The 20,358-nt window shown below is 46.6% G+C and overlaps 3 protein-coding genes across 8 annotated transcripts; 2 read left to right on the top strand and 1 right to left on the bottom strand.

Moving 5' to 3' along the window:
• The first annotated feature begins 864 nt into the window (after window positions 1-864).
• On the top strand, window positions 865-7,379 carry cops9 (COP9 signalosome subunit 9). Its single transcript, XM_042298876.1, has 3 exons — window positions 865-1,074; window positions 1,507-1,579; window positions 7,332-7,379. Exons 1-3 carry the CDS (start codon window positions 1,012-1,014, stop codon window positions 7,367-7,369), a joined length of 174 nt encoding a protein of 57 aa, XP_042154810.1. The 5' UTR covers window positions 865-1,011; the 3' UTR covers window positions 7,370-7,379.
• A 46-nt stretch (window positions 7,380-7,425) lies between these two features.
• Window positions 7,426-13,881, top strand: and1 (actinodin1). Of its 5 annotated transcripts, none has more exons than XM_042298873.1 (7): window positions 7,426-8,691; window positions 9,270-9,356; window positions 10,564-10,826; window positions 11,109-11,332; window positions 11,409-11,565; window positions 11,671-11,919; window positions 12,019-13,881. In XM_042298873.1, the coding sequence occupies exons 2-7, from the start codon at window positions 9,284-9,286 to the stop codon at window positions 13,339-13,341; spliced, it is 2,289 nt and encodes a 762-aa protein (XP_042154807.1). In that variant the 5' UTR covers window positions 7,426-8,691; window positions 9,270-9,283; the 3' UTR covers window positions 13,342-13,881. The 5 variants fall into 5 exon arrangements, with proteins under 5 accessions (XP_042154807.1, XP_042154806.1, XP_042154805.1 ...); XM_042298872.1 differs by having other exon boundaries at window positions 7,426-8,899; XM_042298875.1 differs by having other exon boundaries at window positions 7,428-9,356; window positions 10,564-10,608; window positions 10,684-10,826.
• Window positions 13,882-17,620: 3,739 nt separating this feature from the next.
• adipoqa (adiponectin, C1Q and collagen domain containing, a) lies at window positions 17,621-19,507 on the bottom strand. 2 transcript variants are annotated; one of them, XM_024374454.2, is made up of 5 exons: window positions 19,162-19,507; window positions 18,855-19,060; window positions 18,489-18,569; window positions 18,194-18,322; window positions 17,621-17,912 (listed from the first exon to the last, which is right to left on the bottom strand). In XM_024374454.2, the coding sequence occupies exons 1-5, from the start codon at window positions 19,346-19,348 to the stop codon at window positions 17,790-17,792; spliced, it is 726 nt and encodes a 241-aa protein (XP_024230222.1). In that variant the 5' UTR covers window positions 19,349-19,507; the 3' UTR covers window positions 17,621-17,789. The 2 variants fall into 2 exon arrangements, with proteins under 2 accessions (XP_024230222.1, XP_024230221.1); XM_024374453.2 differs by having other exon boundaries at window positions 18,182-18,322; window positions 19,162-19,506.
• Window positions 19,508-20,358: the final 851 nt, after the last annotated feature.

Here is a 20,358-nt window from a genome sequence, read left to right as displayed (position 1 = left end):
TAGGCCCCTAAGCCTGTGTATGGATGTGTTTTGAATTGTGACTGAAGGAGTGGGATTATTTATTTATTTTTGTTACATTTTGTATGATGTTATTTTTGTTTCGCTACCCTGTACAGTAGGTGGCGGCAATACACCCACCTTAAAGAAGAAGAAGTGAGTAGGCTCATATTCCATGTCAGCAGTGAATAGTTTATCATCTGGTAAATCTAATAGGAGTGACCTACTATTGGAGATATTAATGGTATTATAGAGAATTGAGAGACTGGGTGTAGTAGTGAGATTCTGCTGGGTCCCAGCACATTCGGGTGTGGAAGGGAATGAAGTTGTAGACCAGATAGTTAAAGAGCTTTGAAACAAGATATAATTGATATTAATGTTCCACTGGGTAGTGATGAGGCCAAATGTAAGATCAGAGCCATTTTGATAGATGTGTGGCAGAAGAGATGGGACTCTGAGCCCAAGGGACAACATTTATATGAAAGAAAGGTCGGTGGACCAAGATTAAAAAGTCAGATTAGGAAGGAAGAGGTGGTGTTTGCTCGATTACACCTAGGACATTGTACTCGTCATTACATCTGGTTGGCAAGCATGTGAATGGTTTGTGTCAGGAGTGTATTGTTGATGAAACAGTAGAGCATGTGTTATTATATTGTTGTTAGTATGTTGAGAGAGAAAGATTGAAGTGTAGGGTCATTGAGGTTGGACGGGTTTGAGGGGGGTTGGAAGGGATTTGGGGATGGTCTATTAGAAGTTAGTAGGGCTCTTTTTTATTTTCTTAGAAGTACTGCTTTAGGTAGGAGGATTTAGAAATGTGGAGCTAATGTTGTAAACCGTGATTGATCACACACTTCAGCACAGTAGGTGGCGGCATGCACCTTTAACGGTTGTTTTCGGGCCGCCATATATCATAGAAGAAGAAAGGTCCGATTTGTTTTGTTTACTTTGACAGAAAACAGCTTGGTAGCTAACGTTAATATTCATTACGGTAACTCGTCAAAGACAGAAACTATCATGAAACCAGCGGTGGACGAGATGTTCCCTGAAGGCGCCGGGCCTTATGTGGATCTAGACGAGGTTAGTAATCATCAGGAAAGAACCACCGACCTAGCTAGCTAACGTTACCATGTTAACGCCAACGGTCATCTAGCCACCTACAGTAACTACAGTAAGGGACTCGGATACAAAAAACGCCCGCTGTTATCCAGTCATCTTGTTCAACACACAGTTGTTGGGAACTTGCTACTACTAACGTTAGCTAGCTAGCTATGTTTAGAAGGTATATATCTGCATTGTGTCAGAGGCTAGAATGTTGTGTAGCTGTAGCGTTAGCACATATAACGTTAGTTGTCTTTAACCTAAAGTTAGCTAGTTACACGGGTACCCTTTTGTCTGTAGACTGAACGAACTGTCTTTGATTTATTGTACTTTTCGTGTTGAGCTCATGTGTTTTATGTACGTTGATAAATGGCTAACATTATGAAACTGTACCTGGTGTGTGTTCTTCAGGCAGGGGGCAGCAGCGGTCTGCTCATGGACCTGGCAGCAAATGAGAAAGCAGTGCACTCAGACTTCTTCAACGGTGAGATACACACACACACACACACACACACACACACACACACACACACACTAACACGGTAGGCAGGGCAGGAGGCTAGAATAGACCCGTTTTTCTCAAACCTATTATTGAGTAACTCTAGTCATTACACTTATTTGTTATATTCTGATACTAGAATTCCTGATTTAATCTAATAGAGTGCTGATCACCTGTTGAATCAGGTGTATTGCTGCAGAGACACTGGGCTAGACTGTGTAGAGGCTATGTCAAGGATCTATGTGACTAGGGAGGGGTCTACTAAAAGTGTTCTGTGTAGGGATGTGCATCTTTCCCTTTCAAGACGGTTCCATACATATCTAGATACATGGGCTCCAATACGATACAGGAAAGATATGTTTTAGTTTGAAACTAATCGATTCGATTCGGTATAATGTGATACGATGCACTAAATTTTTTTTGCATAAACACATTCATTTCCCATTCTAAATTCAAATCTACTGCTGATAAAGCGTGTGTGTGTGTGTGTGTGTGTGTGTGTGTAAATGATATATGTATATGGTGCATGTACTATGTAGGCACCTGAGTCATAAGGGAGACTAGGCATCTACCACCCCACTATCAGATTAGTTTTTTGTCCCCACTTTGGTTCTGAAATCACCATCACCCACATTAACTTGTCCTTTTTGCAGATTAAGTGTTTGAGCTAGTAATGGATCAATATTTATCATTTACAAATGCGCTATGACATAGCCAATGAATATATAGCACAATTTTGGATTTCACCCCGATCTCATTTGGACGTTTTTACGGAGGGATCTTCTCGTTTCGGTCATGCAAAAGTGCTCGTCACCCAATGTGTAGATACACATAGTTGAAGTCAAACGTTTAGCCAAATACATTTAAACTCAGTTTTTGACAATTCCTGACATTTAATCCTGGTAAAAAATTCCCTGTCTTAGGTCAGTTAGGATCACCACTTTATTTTAAGAATGTGAAATGTCAGAATAATAGTAGACAATGATTTTATTTCATTTTTTTCATCACATTCCCAGTGGGCCAGAAGTTTACATACACTCAATTAGTATTTGGTAGCATAGCCTTTACATTGTTTAACTTGGGTCAAACATTTTGGGTAGTCTTCCACAAGCTTCCCACAATAAGTTGTGTGAATTTTGGCCCATTCCTCCTGACAGCTGTTGTAACTGAGTTAGGTTTGTAGGCCTCCTTGCTCGCACATGCTTTTTCAGTTCTGTCCACAAATTTTCTATAGGATTGAGGTCAGAGCTTTGTGATGGCCACTCCAATACCTTGACTTTGTTGTCCTTAAGCCATTTTGCCACAACTTTGGAAGTATGCTTGGGGTCATTGTCCATTTGGAAGACCCATTCGCTACCAAGTTTTAACTTCCTGACTGATGTCTTGAGATGCTGCTTCAATATATCCACATAATTTTCCTCCCTCATGATGCCATCTATTTTGTGAAGTGCACCAGTCCCTCCTGCAGCAAAGCACCCACACAACATGATGCTGCCACCCCCGTGCTTCACGGTTGGGATGGTGTTCTTCGGCTTGCAACATTATGGCCAAACAGTTCTATTTTTGTTTCATCAGACCAGAGGACATTTCTCCAAAAAGTACGATCTTTGTCCCCATGTGCAGTTGCAAACCGTAGTCTGGCTTTTTTATAGAAGTTTTGGAGCAGTGGCTTCTTCCTTGCTGAGCAGCCTTTCAGGTTATGTCGATATAGGACTTGTTTTACTGTGGATATAGATACTTTTGTACCCGTTTCCTCCAGCATCTTCACAAGGTCCTTTGCTGTTGTTCCAACATCGATTTAAATTGCACCAAAGTACGTTAATCTCTAGGAGACAGAACGCGTCTCCTTCCTGAGCGGTATGACGGCTACGTGGTCCCCTGATGTTTATAATTGCATACTATTGTTTGTACAGATGAACATGGTACCTTCAGGCGTTTGGAAATTGCTCCCAAGGGTGAACCAGACTTGTAGAGGTCTACAATTTCTTTTTTGAGGTCTTGGCTGATTTATTTTGATTTTCCCATGATGTCAAGCAAAGAGGCACTGAGTTTGAAGGTAGGCCTTGATATACATCCACAGGTACACCTCCAATTGACTCAAATGATGTAAATTTGCCTATCAGAAGCTTCTAAAGCCATAACATCCTTTTCTGGTATGTTCCAAGCTGTTTAAAGGCACAGTCAATTTAGTGTATGTAAACCTCTGACCCACTGGAATTGTGATACAGTGAAATAATCTGTCTGTAAACAATTGTTGGAAAAATGACTTGTGTCATGCACAAAGTAGATGTCCTAACCGACTTGCCAAAACTATAGTTTGTTAACAAGAAATTTGTGGAGTGTTTGAAAAATGACTCCAACATAAGTGTATGTAAACTTCCGACTTCAACTGTATATATATCTTTTTTTTTTAAAGACAAATAATATTTTTCGAAAATCAAATGTTATTTGTTACACAATAGGTAGACCTTACAGTGAAATGACACTGACTGTGTAAATCCAAACAATTGCTGATGAACCTGAATAATCCAAATAATATCGGTTCTAAGCCCCGTTCAGAGTTCTGTCTCCCATTCTTTTTGTTCTCTCCGATAAAACACTATTTTTAACAGCGCATAGATAACAATAACCTAGCAAATGACACCGGTTGTCACTCCACTATTAAAGCCAGATATCACTCAAACTGTTTAAGCATTTGAATGCTGAAGAACAGGCCGCCTACCTGGCGTTGGTCAGAGAGTGGAGCAGGGCACAGTGCGCAGGCAGTTTGACTAGGCTACTGGTATTACCTGGGGTTGTTGCCTGGGGTTGTTGTCTGGCATGCAAAATGACTTGTAGATCAATGACTGTCAAAGCAGTTCCATGCAGTTCCACACTGAAACAGAGGACGCTTCAGTTGTCACAAAAGAATAGAGGTATTTTAGGATGGTAGAAATAACGTAATATGTGCAAACACAAAAATGTGAACCGGAGATTCACAACATTTGAATCGGTTTTCTGACCATTGCACGCTACATTTGGATCAGTTTGGGATCCGCGATACACTTGCATCCTTAAACATTTGAACCGGGGACTGATGCGTGTTGGTGAATCGTTACATCCCTAGTTCTGTTTGTGTTTGTTTTGCCAACAGGGCCGTATCTCAGTAACTAACACACGTATTTTCCATGTAAACCTCAATTTACACAAACGCAGACACACACCACACAATGTAGCTAATGTGTTTTTCATCTGGCAGTTAGCTACAGGACAAACAGTTTGTCTCAGTAGCACATGACCTAGAAACTGATCATTAAAAAGAGGAAAGGAACGCTAAAGAAGGAGATGTAAGGGGTAGTAGTAGGTGAAGGGGGAATGGGAGGAGTGGGGGAGTAGGAATGGCAGATGAGATGGTTAAGTATGTAAAGTAAGCGAGGAGAGGGGAGTAGGACAAGGAGGAGAAGAGAGGGGGAGGAGGACAAGGAGGAGAAGAGAGGGGGAGGAGGACAAGGAGGAGAAGAGAGGGGGAGGAGGACAAGGAGGAGAAGAGAGGGGGAGGAGGACAAGGAGGAGAAGAGAGGGGGAGGAGGACAAGGAGGAGAAGAGAGGGGAGGAGGACAAGGAGGAGAAGGAGGGGAGGAGGAGAAGAGAGGGGGAGGAGGACAAGGAGGAGAAGGAGGACAAGGGGAGAGGAGGGGGGACAAGGAGGAGAAGAGAGGGGAGGGAGGACAAGGAGGAGAAGAGAGGGGGAGGAGGACAAGGAGGAGAAGAGAGGGGGAGGAGGACAAGGAGGAGAAGAGAGGGGAGGAGGACAAGGAGGAGAAGAGAGGGGGGAGGAGGAGAAGAGAGGGGGAGGAGGACAAGGAGGAGAAGAGAGGGGGAGGACAAGGAGGAGAAGAGAGGGGGAGGAGGACAAGGAGGAGGAGAGAGAGGGGGAGGAGGACAAGGAGGAGAAGAGAGGGGGAGGAGGACAAGGAGGAGAAGAGAGGGGAGGAGGACAAGGAGGAGAGGAGGAGGAGAAGAGAGGGGAGGAGGACAAGGAGGAGAAGAGGGGGGAGGAGGACAAGGAGGAGAAGAGAGGGGGAGGAGGACAAGGAGGAGAAGAGAGGGGGAGGAGGACAAGGAGGAGAAGAGAGGGGGAGGAGGACAAGGAGGAGGACAAGGAGGAGAAGAGAGGGGGAGGGAGGACAAGGAGGAGAAGAGAGGGGAGGAGAGGGGGGAGGAGGACAAGGAGGAGAAGAGAGGGGGAGGAGGACAAGGAGGAGAAGGAGGACAGGAGAAGAGAGGGGAGGAGGACAAGGAGGAGGAGGACAAGGAGGAGAAGGAGGGGGAGGACAAGGAGGAGAAGAGAGGGGGAGGAGGACAGGAGGAGAAGAGAGGGGGAGGAGGACAAGGAGGAGAAGAGAGGGGGAGGAGGACAAGGAGGAGAAGAGAGGGGGGAGGAGGAGAAGAGAGGGGAGGAGGACAAGGAGGAGAAGAGGGGGGAGGAGGACAAGGAGGAGAAGAGAGGGGAGGAGGACAAGGAGGAGAAGAGAGGGGAAGGAGGAGGAGAGGGGGGAGGACAAGGAGGAGAAGAGGGGGAGGAGGACAAGGAGGAGAAGAGAGGGGGAGGAGGACAAGGAGGAGAAGAGGGGGAGGAGGACAAGGAGGAGAGAGGGGGAGGAGGACAAGGAGGAGAAGGAGGAGGGAGGAGGACAAGGAGGAGAAGAGGGGGAGGAGGACAAGGAGGAGAAGAGAGGGGGAGGAGGACAAGGAGGAGAAGAGATGGGGAGGAGGACAAGGAGGACAAGGAGGAGAAGAGGGGGAGGAGGACAAGGAGGAGAAGGGGGAGGAGGAGAGGAGAGGGGAGCAGGACAGGTAGAGGGGGAGTAGGACAAGGAGGAGGACAGGTAGAGGGGGAGGAGAACAAGGAAGAGGGGAGAAGGACAGGTAGAGTAGGACAAGGCGTAGAGGAGAGGGCAGGTAGAGGGGGAGTAGGACAAGGAACAGGACAGGTAGAGGGGAGGAGAACGGAGAGGAGGGGGAGAAGGACAGGTTAAGGGGGAGTAGGACAAGGTGGAGGACAGGTAGAGGGGGAGTAGGACAAGGAGGAGGACAAGTAGAGGGGGAGGAGAACAAGGAGTAGAGGAGAGGACAGGTAGAGGGGGAGTAGGACAAGTAGGAGGACAGGTAGAAGGGGAGGAGGAGGACAGGTAGAGGGGGATGATAAAGGGGTTTATGGTTCCTGTTAGACTGAAACTCAGCAGGACACTTAGCCAGCCTGCCGCTTTGAACACATATACACACCACGTTTCACACACGCACACCCAGCAGAAAAACACGTAGCTCCCCTAAAGCAGCACTCACATCTGTTAACACCAAACCCCTCCTAGAACCTGAAGTCTTGAGAGCCCAGATACTACATACCAAATACTAACATATGGTACTACTGCATGTTCTGTTATGAATCATACATAACTATTTTAGGATGTTTTCAAACTTCAGCATGCCTATCATGTCAGTCATCTAAGTGACAGCACATAGGAGCTGTCAATCAAATCAGAAACTCACTGACCTATCCTTTCTGTCTGTCTCTGTTTCTCTGTCTCTCTCTGTCTCTCTGTTTCTCTGTCTCTCTGTCTGTCTCTGTTTCTCTGTCTCTCTGTTTCTCTGTCTCTCTGTTTCTGTCTCTGTCTGTCTCTGTTTCTCTGTCTCTCTGTTTCTCTGTCTCTCTGTCTGTCTCTGCTTCTCTCTGTTTTTCTCTATCTGTTTCTCTCAGACTTCGAGGATTTGTTTGATGATGAGGACCTGCAGTGAATGAAGAAGACCCCCCACTGCCACTGTGTTTGTTAAAAAATAAAGTATCTTTTAAAAAGCAGATGTGTGTGTGAATTCTGTGGATCCCATACATTCCATAGCTGAGCTAAATGATCAGTGTGGGTTTAGAGTGGTCGTGCTTCAATGTGCTGCGGCAGGCAGGTCTTTAGGCGCTGAGAAACACCTGTTAGTGGACTAATAATTACATACTCCATAATATCACATGCACACTCATACCTAGAAGAAATATATAGGACATCCCCAGTTAACATTTCCAGTATGTTGATTGCTACTGGACAGCAGCTCTAAAAGTTTTTTTAAGGCCTTAGACGGTGTCAATGGGTTGTATTCAGTAGTGCACACTGTAGCACCATAACAAGTTGGATACAAAACACACCGGTGACAAATGGGTTGTATTCAGTAGTGCACACTGTAGCACCATAACAAGTTGGATACAAAACACACCGGTGACAAATGGGTTGTATTCAGTAGTGCACACTGTAGCACCATAACAAGTTGGATACAAAACACACTGGTGACAAATGGGTTGTATTCAGTAGTGCACACTGTAGCACCATAACAAGTTGGATACAAAACACACTGGTGACAAATGGGTTGTATTCAGTAGTGCACACTGTAGCACCATAACAAGTTGGATACAAAACACACCGGTGACAAATGGGTTGTATTCAGTAGTGCACACTGTAGCACCATAACAAGTTGGATACAAAACACACTGGTGACAAATGGGTTGTATTCAGTAGTGCACACTGTAGCACCATAACAAGTTGGATACAAAACACACCGGTGACAAATGCATATATTTATATCCATCTTTGTGTGGCTGCGACCTAGTTGGAGTGTTTGGTGTGTCTGAAACCATCACCTGTTAGGTTTGGGTGCTATTGCATCTTACAGGGACGTTGCTCGAGAGTACAGATGCAGGACCTGTGTGTGTAAACCCTCAGTTACAGGGCAGATGTGTCTGAACAGTAGAACTAATGAGGAAACTAGCACCTGAAATGACTGATGGGCAGACCAGCTGTCAGTGTGTGCCAACAGAGCTGTCTAACAGCAGCTAGCAGGCAGGGTTTTGGGCCTTCCTCCTACAAAATGGGTTCTGGGAAGTGCTTATGTGGCGCCTTTACCCCTTCATTATTTCCCCTCTATTTCCTTGTCTCCCTCTCAGTTGTTTTAGCTCTCTTTCTTTCTCTCTCTCTCTCTCTCTCTCTGTAATTACAGAGTCTCTGATTGGTCGGGTGGTTGAGCTGGCAGCAGCCAATAGCAGCTCTGGTAGCAGTGCCCCTCGATCTCCTGGAAAGGTTTGTGTGTGTTAATTATTAGGGGTCTGTTTAAAACCAGACCTAACCATTTTAGGGGGCACAGTCTGTCAGTAGAGCCAGAGGGACAGGGTGCACCAGGAGCCTCACATACACACTTAAACATCCAGCCTCTGAACCGGCCAGTGGGCTTCGTCTGATACAGCCTCTCCTCAAGATCCAACAGAGACTCCACTACACACAACTACAGGTAAGACAACATCAAGGTTTGGTTTAAGTCCAGTTTAAGGTCAGGTTTGAGTGCTCTGAAACACCTGTAGCCTGTGTAGGAGAATCAACCAGCAGAGCAGCCTAAACCCCCTGATGAGACTCAGACAGAAGACCCTCTGAGGAAGCAGTTTAGACGGGTGGAAGCAGACACACTGGTGGATGTAGACTGGAAACATTGTTATCATTTTTTCTTATGGGAAGCAAGACAACTAAATGTGATTTAGCAGGACGAGGGTACTACCTGTCTTCTACAGCATTCACTAGTCTTGGTTTGGAATGGCATGGGTATAGGAAACACTTTATTTGACAGTAAACTGTTTCCACTGGTATTTACCTGAAATTGTCCGTAGGAGAGGAGGAGGCCATGGCTGGAAGGAGCAGAACGTCGTTCTCCGGTGTGTTGACTGCTGCTCTGCTGGCCACCATACTGCTGCCTGGTGAGTCACACATGCAGTCATGCTCAAGCAGACATAGTGGTTTCTGATGGATGGACTTTGTGAATATTGATCCTCTCCTACCGTAGTCCTCCTGTCCTCACCTTGCCTATTCGCAAGCCCTTGACTAGTTGAATCAGGGCTGTTATTGCTGGGCTGGAACTAAAATGTCCAGTCCTGAGGGTAACCAAAGAACAGATTCAGAAACATTGTCCTAACCCTAACTAAAACTCAGAACAGTCTCTGTCTGCCTCTAATTATTACCTGTTGTAATAACCTCTATTATAACCTCACCATATGGATCTGCCTCGGATATCTGCCTCGGATATCTGCCTCGGATGTCTGCCTCGGATAACTGCCACCAGACCAGCTGTTTCTGGTTCTGTGTTGACATGATTGACAGTTCCCCTCAGGGGAATCTTTAGTCAATCTCCTCTTTCCTCTAAAACTGTTTCTCAACAGACCCATAATCCTAACCTTAACCCATCATGTATTTACAGGGATGGAGGAGGGGGAGGAGAAGGAATTCTTTCATCGTTCCAGCACTTGTAAAAGATTATTACCTGTCAGCATCAGAGTCCCGCCTCCTGCACCCCCTCCTCCCCCCTCCCTCTGTCCCGTAAAGACTGTTGTTTACAGATGTTCCGGTCTTTTACTGGCTCATTAAATATAATACAGCGGATACACTGAGACAGAAACATTTACCCCAACACCACACACACCTCCCTCCATCCATGCATCTCTCTCTCCTTCTCTTCCTCCATCCCTCTTTCTCCCTCCTTTCATCTCTTCTCTCTCTACCTCCACCCCACGCTGTCCTTCCCTCTAAAAACTGCTAGCACATTTTCCCCTGTGGAGATGAAAGAGCATGCAAAGCTGTGTCTACTGTTTCTCTCTCACTCTCTCTCTCTCTCTCTCTCTCTCACACACACACACACACACATGGAGCTCTGTAAGGTAGCTAGCCTAGTTGGGGTCCACTGTTACATGCTCACCTATAAAATCTACAAAGGGCCGTAGTCACCGAACATCCAGGCACGGCCAATAACCCCTGCCCTGTAAACCTGTGTGTGTTTATTCCCACACCTTTCCACCTGTATATTACACTTGCAGTGGGGAAAGGTACTTAGTAGTATATGTCAGCATGTTTTGGTCTCTGCTGCTGACGCTGACAACATCTAGCTCTGACAGTGTGTGTCTGTCTCCGCAGAATTCCTGTCGGCAGGGCCGGTGTTTCAGAAGCTCAATGGACATGGTAAATGCACAACTACCTCACAAACATACTTGACATACACAACAATGTTTTTGATGCTTGATGTCTCACCAGTAGGGGATGCCACTGAAGAGACAGCGGTTACCATGGCATCGGCAAGGAGGCTTGTCCGTAACCGTAGAAACATCAGCTGGTACAAGCAACACTCAGACTTCTGGAGCTGGTACAAATACTTCACGGACAATGGAAACACGGAGGCAGTGAGTACACTCTGAGGAGATTGGGGTGTTATCCGGGAATGGTCCCAAACCTTCTGGTCCCAAGGGGCCAACACTAACTAACCACAAACCTTCACAGTTGAGTATCATCTGCTTAGATATGAAAAGGGATATTGTGTTTGAGAATGACATGGGAACCTTGGGAACTTCACAGGTATCTCTATTCATGTTCTTGGGGTTTCCCTAGCTTTGGTTTTCATCTTTATGAACCTCATATACTTCTAACCTCATATCTTTATCCCCTTCTCACCCCTCCCCCCTTAGGTCCAGGAGCTGGACAGGGTCTACCTGGCCTACCTCCAAAATAAGAACCGTGCTGAGGGACGTCGCTCTTATAAGGCCTACCTGGGCCACCTAGGGGACATCTACAAGGCCTGCGCCGACTCAGAGGACCCAAACTGCGTGGCCTCGGCCACTAGCCGGCAAAAACCTGAAACCCCCAAGGCCCCTCCTAAGCCCGCCCCTGTCAAGGCCTGTGACCCCTACAGGTCAGTCATGTTAATTGATGTCTGTGTTATATAATTTTATGCTTGTGAATTGAATCTAATCTAATGTCCTGTGTAGGGACCCATATTGTTTGTATGCTGCCAAGAGCCAGCCCCCACCTTCCCCTGGCCCGGTCAAGGCCCCAGCCCCCAATTATGTGCGCGCCCCTGTGGCTGTTAAAGAACCTCATTCTGGGTACTACTACTCCCCCGCTGTGCAGCCCTTCCTGTCCAAGGTACAGTATTACTACACTATTACTGCTTTTAATGTACCACTATACTAATGTATAGTGTCTATATCTATAATTAACATACGCATGATTGTTTTTATTCCCGTCCAGGAGCAGAAGGCGGAGCTGCTGCGTATCTGTTCAGCGGAGGACGTGGACTGTCTCCAGTACCACCTGAGAGCTGCTTTCGGCCACAATCCCTCCGCTGGGCCCCTGCCCTCCTACGCCCACCTGGGCTGTGACCCGAAAGACCCCACCTGTAAACCCCAACTGGTCCAAAAAGCTCCCTCCGGCCTCTTCCTCCGTTACCCCAACTGTGACCCCAGAGACCCTCGCTGCGTCTACGCTGCATCCCTACAGGTAAGATTGGTATTTGTTATCATCGCCATCATCATTATTATTATATGCGATTATCATTGAATTGTAATATCATGATCATGACTGTCCTTCCATCCCCAGGCACCCCGTTCCCCTGCTCCTCACGCCCCGGCAGGTCCTGGTTCCTGCAACCCTCTGTTTGAGGACGGTTGTAACCCTCTCACTGCAACCAAGTACGCCACGGCACCAGAGGAGTTCAAGGAAGAACACAAAGATGAACCCGCCGCAATGCGTGCTGCGCCCCCAGCTCCCGAGCAACGCAGCGACCCATTTGCTATGTACAGGGATGCTAATGCTAATGGTAACCGCCAAGGCAGTGCTCCAAGCTCTCAAGCTGGTGACCCATATACCATGTTCGGCCAAGGCAGTGCTCTCAGCGCTCAAGCTAGTGACCCATATGCCATGTACCGCCAAGGCAGTGCTCCCAGCGCTCAAGCTAATGACCCATATGCCATGTACCGCCAAGGCAGTGCTCCCAGTGCTCAAGCTAGTGACCCATATACCATGTACCGCCAAGGCAGTGCTCCCAGAGCTCAAGCTAGTGACCCATATGCCATGTACCGCCAAGGCAGTGCTCCCAGAGCTCAAGCTAGTGACCCATATGCCATGTACCGCCAAGGCAGTGCTCCCAGAGCTCAAGCTGTTGACCCATATGCCATGTATCGCCGAGCTATCGCTAGTGCTCAAGCTAACAACCAATACACCATGTACAGGCAGGCTAATGCTAACGATCAATTAGAAATGTACCGTGAAGCTGCAGCCTCCATGCACAGACATGTCCCCCCCTCCCCGCCACAGCAGGCCCCCACCCCCCCTCCCCGCTATGAGGAGCCCACACAGGAGGATCGCCACCCGCTGGGCCCCCGGGGAAGGACCAAGGAGGGCTATGAATGCTTCATCGGCTACGACCAGGAGTGCTACCCAATAGCCCGCGCAGAGCCGCGTTCTGGCGTCCACCGTAACACCGCCTACCCCGCCGAACCCTACGAGCCGCATCTCAATGCTGATGGATCACGGAACGGAGTTCTGGAGCCTTCTGACCCCGACTGTGACCCGGAGTACGACATCAACTGCCGCCTGCGTCGCTATGAACCCCGGGAGGATCTGCTGCCAGACGCCAACGCCCAAGCTGTACACCAGGGGGAGCCACAGCACAGCCGGGACCATAGCTACAACCAGGGGGAGCCAGAGAGAGAAAGCGAGGCAGATTCAGAGCCATACCAGAGTGGCCAGGAGGAGACCTACGGGGCTTACCCCCCTCCCTCGCAGGGGCTGTCATACGGGTCCTACCCCTCAACCCAGCAGGGAATGCCCAGCTTCAAGGACATGCTGAGAGGATACGGAGACCAGTACCCTGAACAGGATAACCACAGAGCATACGCTGCTGACTACCGCCAAAAATAAATACACACATATACACATACATGCATGCATACACACACACACACACATGTGTGTATGTGACAAATAAAATTTGATTTAATTTGATTACATACATAGACACACACTGCATATGCCCTAAAGACTACAACAACAAAACTAACCAACACACCAGCCAAAAACTGGAGCAGATGACATGGAACACTATATTTAATACAAAACAATAAAAGACTGAATGAAGTCTGACACATGCACACACACACGTGTCACGTATGGACGAACAGGCACACACACACACACACACACATACATAGTAATGTGCTGTTAGCAGTAGAAGCAGGAGGAGTTTCTCTCCACTAGCTGTTTTATCTGTCAGTTTGATAGCTTTTATTAATTGATTAATTGACCCCCTAATCTCACTGGAATATTTAATACATTCTTGCAGCTCTGCTTCACTTCTGAAGCTACAAACTTCACATTCTTTTTGTGTTTGTTTTGTTTATGATGTATTATGTAAAGTTTTTTTACACGTTTGAATGTTTTAAATAAAAGCTTTGAAAAACATGTATTTTACTCTTTGTGTCCATGTTCTATACTGACCCCTATAGGCTAGCAGTGGTAATATTATCTACTGACCCCTATAGGCTAACAGTGGTAATATTATCTACTGACCCCTATAGGCTAACAGTGGTAATATTATCTACTGACCCCTATAGGCTAACAGTGGTAATATTATCTACTGACCCCTATAGGCTAACAGTGGTAATATTATCTACTGACCCCTATAGGCTAGCAGTGGTAATATTATCTACTGACCCCTATAGGCTAGCAGTGGTAATATTATCTACTGACCCCTATAGGCTATCAGTGGTAATATTATCTACTGACCCCTATAGGCTAGCAGTGGTAATATTATCTACTGACCACTATAGGCTAGCAGTGGTAATATTATCTACTGACCCCTATAGGCTAGCAGTGGTAATATTATCTACTGACCCCTATAGGCTAGCAGTGGTAATATTATCTACTGACCCCTATAGGCTAGCAGTGGTAATATTATCTACTGACCCCTATAGGCTAGCAGTGGTAATATTATCTACTGACCCCTATAGGCTAGCAGTGGTAATATTATCTACTGACCCCTATAGGCTAGCAGTGGTAATATTATCTACTGACCCCTATAGGCTAGCAGTGGTAATATGATCTACTGACCCCTATAGGCTAACAGTGGTAATATTATCTACTGACCCCTATGGGCTAGCAGTGGTAATATTATCTACTGACTCCTATAGGCTAACAGTGGTAATATTATCTACTGACCCCTATAGGCTAACAGTGGTAATATTATCTACTGACCCCTACAGCCCAACAGTGGTAATATTATCTACTGACCCCTACAGCCCAACAGTGGTAATATTATGTACTGACCCCTATAGCCCAACAGTGGTAATATTATCTACTGACCCCTATAGGCTAACAGTGGTAATATTATCTACTGACCCCTATAGGATAACAGTGGTAATATCTACTGACCCCTATAGGCTAACAGTGGTCATATTATCTACTGACCCCTATAGGCTAGCAGTGGTAATATTATCTACTGACCCCTATAGGCTAGCAGTGGTAATATTATCTACTGACCCCTATAGGCTAGCAGTGGTAATATTATCTACTGACCCCTATAGGCTAACAGTGGTAATATTATCTACTGACCCCTATAGGCTAGCAGTGGTAATATTATCTACTGACCCCTATAGGCTAACAGTGGTAATATTATCTACTGACCCCTACAGCCCAACAGTGGTAATATTATCTACTGACCCCTATAGGCTAACAGTGGTAATATTATCTACTGACCCCTATAGGCTAACAGTGGTAATATTATCTACTGACCCCTACAGCCCAACAGTGGTAATATTATCTACTGACCCCTACAGCCCAACAGTGGTAATATTATGTACTGACCCCTATAGCCCAACAGTGGTAATATTATCTACTGACCCCTATAGGCTAACAGTGGTAATATTATCTACTGACCCCTATAGGCTAACAGTGGTAATATTATCTACTGACCCCTATAGGCTAACAGTGGTAATATTATCTACTGACCCCTATAGGCTAACAGTGGTCATATTATCTACTGACCCCTATAGGCTAGCAGTGGTAATATTATCTACTGACCCCTATAGGCTAGCAGTGGTAATATTATCTACTGACCCCTATAGGCTAGCAGTGGTAATATTATCTACTGACCCCTATAGGCTAGCAGTGGTAATATTATCTACTGACCCCTATAGACTAACAGTGGTAATATTATCTACTGACCCCTACAGCCCAACAGTGGTAATATTATCTACTGACCCCTACAGCCCAACAGTGGTAATATTATGTACTGACCCCTATAGCCCAACAGTGGTAATATTATCTACTGACCCCTATAGGCTAACAGTGGTAATATTATCTACTGACCCCTATAGGATAACAGTGGTAATATCTACTGACCCCTATAGGCTAACAGTGGTCATATTATCTACTGACCCCTATACACATATAAACCATTATGGTACTTTAAACATTAATGTTGACTCATTTTAAATACAACAGGAGTGGATGAGTGCACACTTTGGGGAGAAGGGTGCAGAGTGAATGAACAAAGAGAAGGGGGAGAAGTTAAAATGAGTTTAAAAAATATCCCTCTCCCCTTTCCTGCCATGCACCTGATCCCTCCCCCAACTAACCCACCTCACTCCCCAACTCACAGAAAGACCAGAAAAAACCCAGTTTGAAACATCAATACAACTTTATTGATCCAAGAGCACTCTGACTCAGTAACAACAGCTGTGAGCCCAGAGTAAACCCACTCACACAGCTTCTCTTTTTGTGTGTGCGTGTTCATGTGTATGTGACAGCCTGTGGCAGGTGACCTTTATCATTACAGAACTAAGATGATTATAAATATAGATTACAGCTACACACACACACACACACACACTGGCCCTTTTGGCTGGAGGCCAGCTGTACACACTCAGGGACAGGAGGAGAGGACAGTGTGGATTGGACATACAGGGGAAGGGAGGGAAAGAGAAAGGAAACAGAGTGAGAAAGAGAGGGGGGAAAATAGAGAGAGAGAGGACTTTTACTTTTAGTATTTAATACAGCTTATCTCAGAGAACAGGGGATAGGTAGAGATGTTAGAGGTGGGGGATAGGTAGAGATGTTAGAGGTGGGGGATAGGTAGAGATGTTAGAGGTGGGGGATAGGTGGTGGTGGGGGATAGTAGAGGTGGGGGATAAGTAGAAGTGGGGGATAGGTAGAGGTGGGGGATAGGTAGAGGCGGGGATAGGTAGAGGTGGGGATAGGGAGAGGTGGGGATAGGGAGAGGTGGGGGATAGGTAGAGGTGGGGGATAGGTAGAGATGTTAGAGGTGGGGGATAGGTGGTGGTGGGGGATAGTAGAGGTGGGGGATAGGTAGAGGTGGGGGATAGTAGAGGTGGGGGATAGATGGTGGTGGGGGATAGTAGAGGTGGGGGATAGGTAGAGGTGGGGGATAGGTAGAGGTGGGGATAGGTAGAGGTGGGGATAGGGAGAGGTGGGGATAGGGAGAGGTGGGGGATAGGTAGAGGTGGGGGATAGGTAGAGAGGTGGGGATAGGGAGAGGTGTGGGATAGTAGAGGTGGGGGATAGGTAGAGTGGGGGATAGGTAGAGGTGGGGGGGTAGGGAGAGGGAGGGGGATAGGTAGAGATTGGGGATAGGGAGAGGTGTGGGATAGATAGAGGTGGGGGTTAGGGAGAGGTGGGGGATAGGGAGAGAGGTGGGGGATAGGGATAGAGGTGGGGGATAGGGAGAGGTGGGGGATTGGGAGAGGGGGGGGGGATGTTTAGAGGTGGGGTTAGGGAGAGAGGTGGGGATAGGGAGAGAGGTGGGAGTTAGGGAGAAGGTGGGGGATAGGTAGAGAGGTGGGGGATAGGTAGAGGTGGGGGATAGATAGAGTGGGGGATAGGGAGAGGTGGGGGGATAGGGGAGAGGTGGGGATAGGGGAGAGGTGGGGGATAGGTATAGAGCTGGGGGATAGGTAGAGGTGGGGGATAGGTAGAGCTGGGGGATAGGTAGAGGTGGGGATAGGTATAGAGCTGGGGGATAGGGAGAGAGGTGGGGGATAGGTAGAGGTGGGGGATAGGGGGAGAGGTGGGGGATAGGTATAGAGCTGGGGGATAGGTAGAGGTGGGGGATAGGTAGAGGTGGGGATAGGTATAGAGCGGTGGGATAGGGAGAGAGGTGGGGGATAGGTAGAGGTGGGGGATTGGGAGAGGGGTGGGGGATAGGTAGAGGTGGGGATAGGTAGAGGTGGGGGATTGGGAGAGAGGTGGGGGAAAAAGGGATGTGATGGAAAATAAGCAGCTCCTGCTTTAAGTAGGTATGGTGGAGCAGATTGTCCAATCGGCTGCCTGGTAGGCACAGCTAAAGCAGGAAGTCAGCGTCGGCGGTTGTCCAATGGGCTGCTAGGTAGGCGCGGCTGAATCAGAAAGCCAGTAAAGGTGGAGTCGTTGTTGATGTCAGCGTAAATTCCAACTTCTTCCTGTTCCGCACCATACACCTGTAGACAGAGGGATACTATATTAGCTATTAATGAAGTAATAAGTTAGTGACTTGTGGTGAGGAGTAAAAGGTCCAATTCCAATGCAAACATACATCTAATAGCAGCCATAGGAAATTCACCAGTTTGGTAAAATAGTTCTGTTTGCCTGATTCAGCCATATTGACTTTTTCAACCAGACTTTAGAACTCTAAATAATAAAGAATTAAAGGAACTAAAGGAAAAAAGACCCCTTCATTGTTTCTTTGAATTGGCAGCGTATGACTCACCTGCAGCCATACCTGGTCTCCAGATGAGAGGTTTAGGACCGCCCCTCCAGAGGACTGGTCCAGGTCAGAGGTCAGGAACTGGTCCAGAGTCAGCGACATGACACGGCCGTTACGGTACAGCCCCACCTTACACCCCTGACCCTAAACAACACACACACCGCTACTGTACAGCCCACCTTACACCCCTGACTCTAAACAAAGTTTACAGTAATGTATTGTTTAAACCAAAGTTTTTTTTAAATTTACAGTAAGATATTGTACCTTTTTGTACAGTAACTTACCATTACAGGATTTGTTTGTGTGTTACCTGTACAGTGAGGTGGAAGGTGAAGTAGTACACTCCGGGGATAAAACAGCGGAACTTCCCTGAGATGTCATCATAGTGATGCTGCACGGACAGACAGACAGACAGACAGACAGACAGACAGACAGACAGACAGACAGACAGACAGACAGACAGACAGACAGACAGACAGACAGACAGACAGACAGACAGACAGACAGACAGACAGACAGACAGACAGACAGACAGACAGACAGACAGACAGACAGACAGACAGACAGACAGACAGACAGACAGACAGACAGACAGACAGACAAACTGGATATAGTGAAGCTGGAAAGAAGAATCGATATTTGATATTTTCTCTGACATCACACAAACACACAGTACCTGTTCGTTGTAGAAGATCTTGGTGAAGTGAAGAGGTGTGTCTGTCGTGGTAGTGGGTGTGGTTAGTCCCACGCTGAAGGCAGAGCGATACAGGAAGGAACTCTCGCCCCTCTGCCCCTGCAGCCCTGGGGCCCCCGGGAAACCCCGTCGTCCCTGGAATCCGTCCCCCCCAACTTCCCCCATCTCTCCCCTCTTACCTCGCACACCTAGTGAGGACAGGAGAAAGAGCATGAGATGGACGGAGAGAGTGAGTGAGAGAAAGTTTGAGAATCTATATGTTGACTGTTGATTCCCTGATGTGTTCTACCTGGAAGTCCAGTGTCTCCTGTCTCTCCCTGGCGTCCCTCTCTCCCATCTCTCCCATCCTGCCCGTCCAGACCAGGAGTCCCAGGAACACCTCCCATCCAATGGCCGCACCCCTCCTGAACTCCGACCTCTGACCTATAACCCTCTGCCAGCACACACAACAGCAGCATCCAGCTCATTGTTACCATGGTGACCTGACCTCTGATCTGTGACCTCTGAGATTGCACGAAGCAGGGAATCGCTGAAGAGACGGAGTGGAGAGAGAGTAGAAGAGAGTGATACAAATCTATCTCGTCCTTGTGTGTCTGAGCATGTGTGTGCCTGTGTGAATCCTATATTTATCTCTGACTGCGTGTGACTCCGGCTGGTGACAAAGTCATACCCCCCAAATGACCTGCCAGAAACACCCCCGCCCCCCACACACACACACACACAGTGATCCTCTACCTCCCTCTTGTGGTCAGGGCAATATTTTAGTATGATACAGTAGGCTAGTATCCATGTTGACTGAGAGAAAAAGGGAGGGAGGGAGATTAGATAGATAGATAGATAGATAGATAGATAGATAGATAGATAGATAGATAGATAGATAGATAGATAGATAGATAGATAGATAGATAGATAGATAGATAGATAGATAGATAGATAGATAGATAGATAGATAGATAGATAGATAGATAGATAGATAGATAGATAGATAGATAGATAGATAGATAGATAGATAGATAGATAGATAGATAGATAGATAGATAGATAGATAGATAGATAGATAGATAGATAGATAGATAGATAGATAGATAGATAGATAGATAGATAGATAGATAGATAGATAGATAGATAGATAGATAGATAGATAGATAGATAGATAGATAGATAGATAGATAGATAGATAGATAGCTGTGTGTGTGTGCAGGAGATCAGAAAAAACACCTGTCTCTCTGCCTCTCTCTCTCTTTATTCATACCTCTCTGTTTCTGAAAAAAAACATATCCCTACATGAAGTATTAAGCAACTAATAATTATTATTTTCAAATTAATTTGGTATGAAATGAGTTCACCTTCCCCCTCTCCCCACACACAGCTCCATGCACATGCTGTGACCTGTGTATCTGTGTCAAATGAATTCAAATCACATTTCATTTGTCACCTGCTTCATAAACAGCAGGTGTAGACTAACGGTAAAATAAATAATAAATAC

This window comes from Oncorhynchus tshawytscha, linkage group LG16, assembly GCF_018296145.1.
Source record: "Oncorhynchus tshawytscha isolate Ot180627B linkage group LG16, Otsh_v2.0, whole genome shotgun sequence".
NCBI lineage: Eukaryota > Metazoa > Chordata > Actinopteri > Salmoniformes > Salmonidae > Oncorhynchus > Oncorhynchus tshawytscha.
The sequence above is the reverse complement of the archived record's forward strand: the minus strand, read 5'-3'. Positions and strand labels throughout refer to the sequence as shown.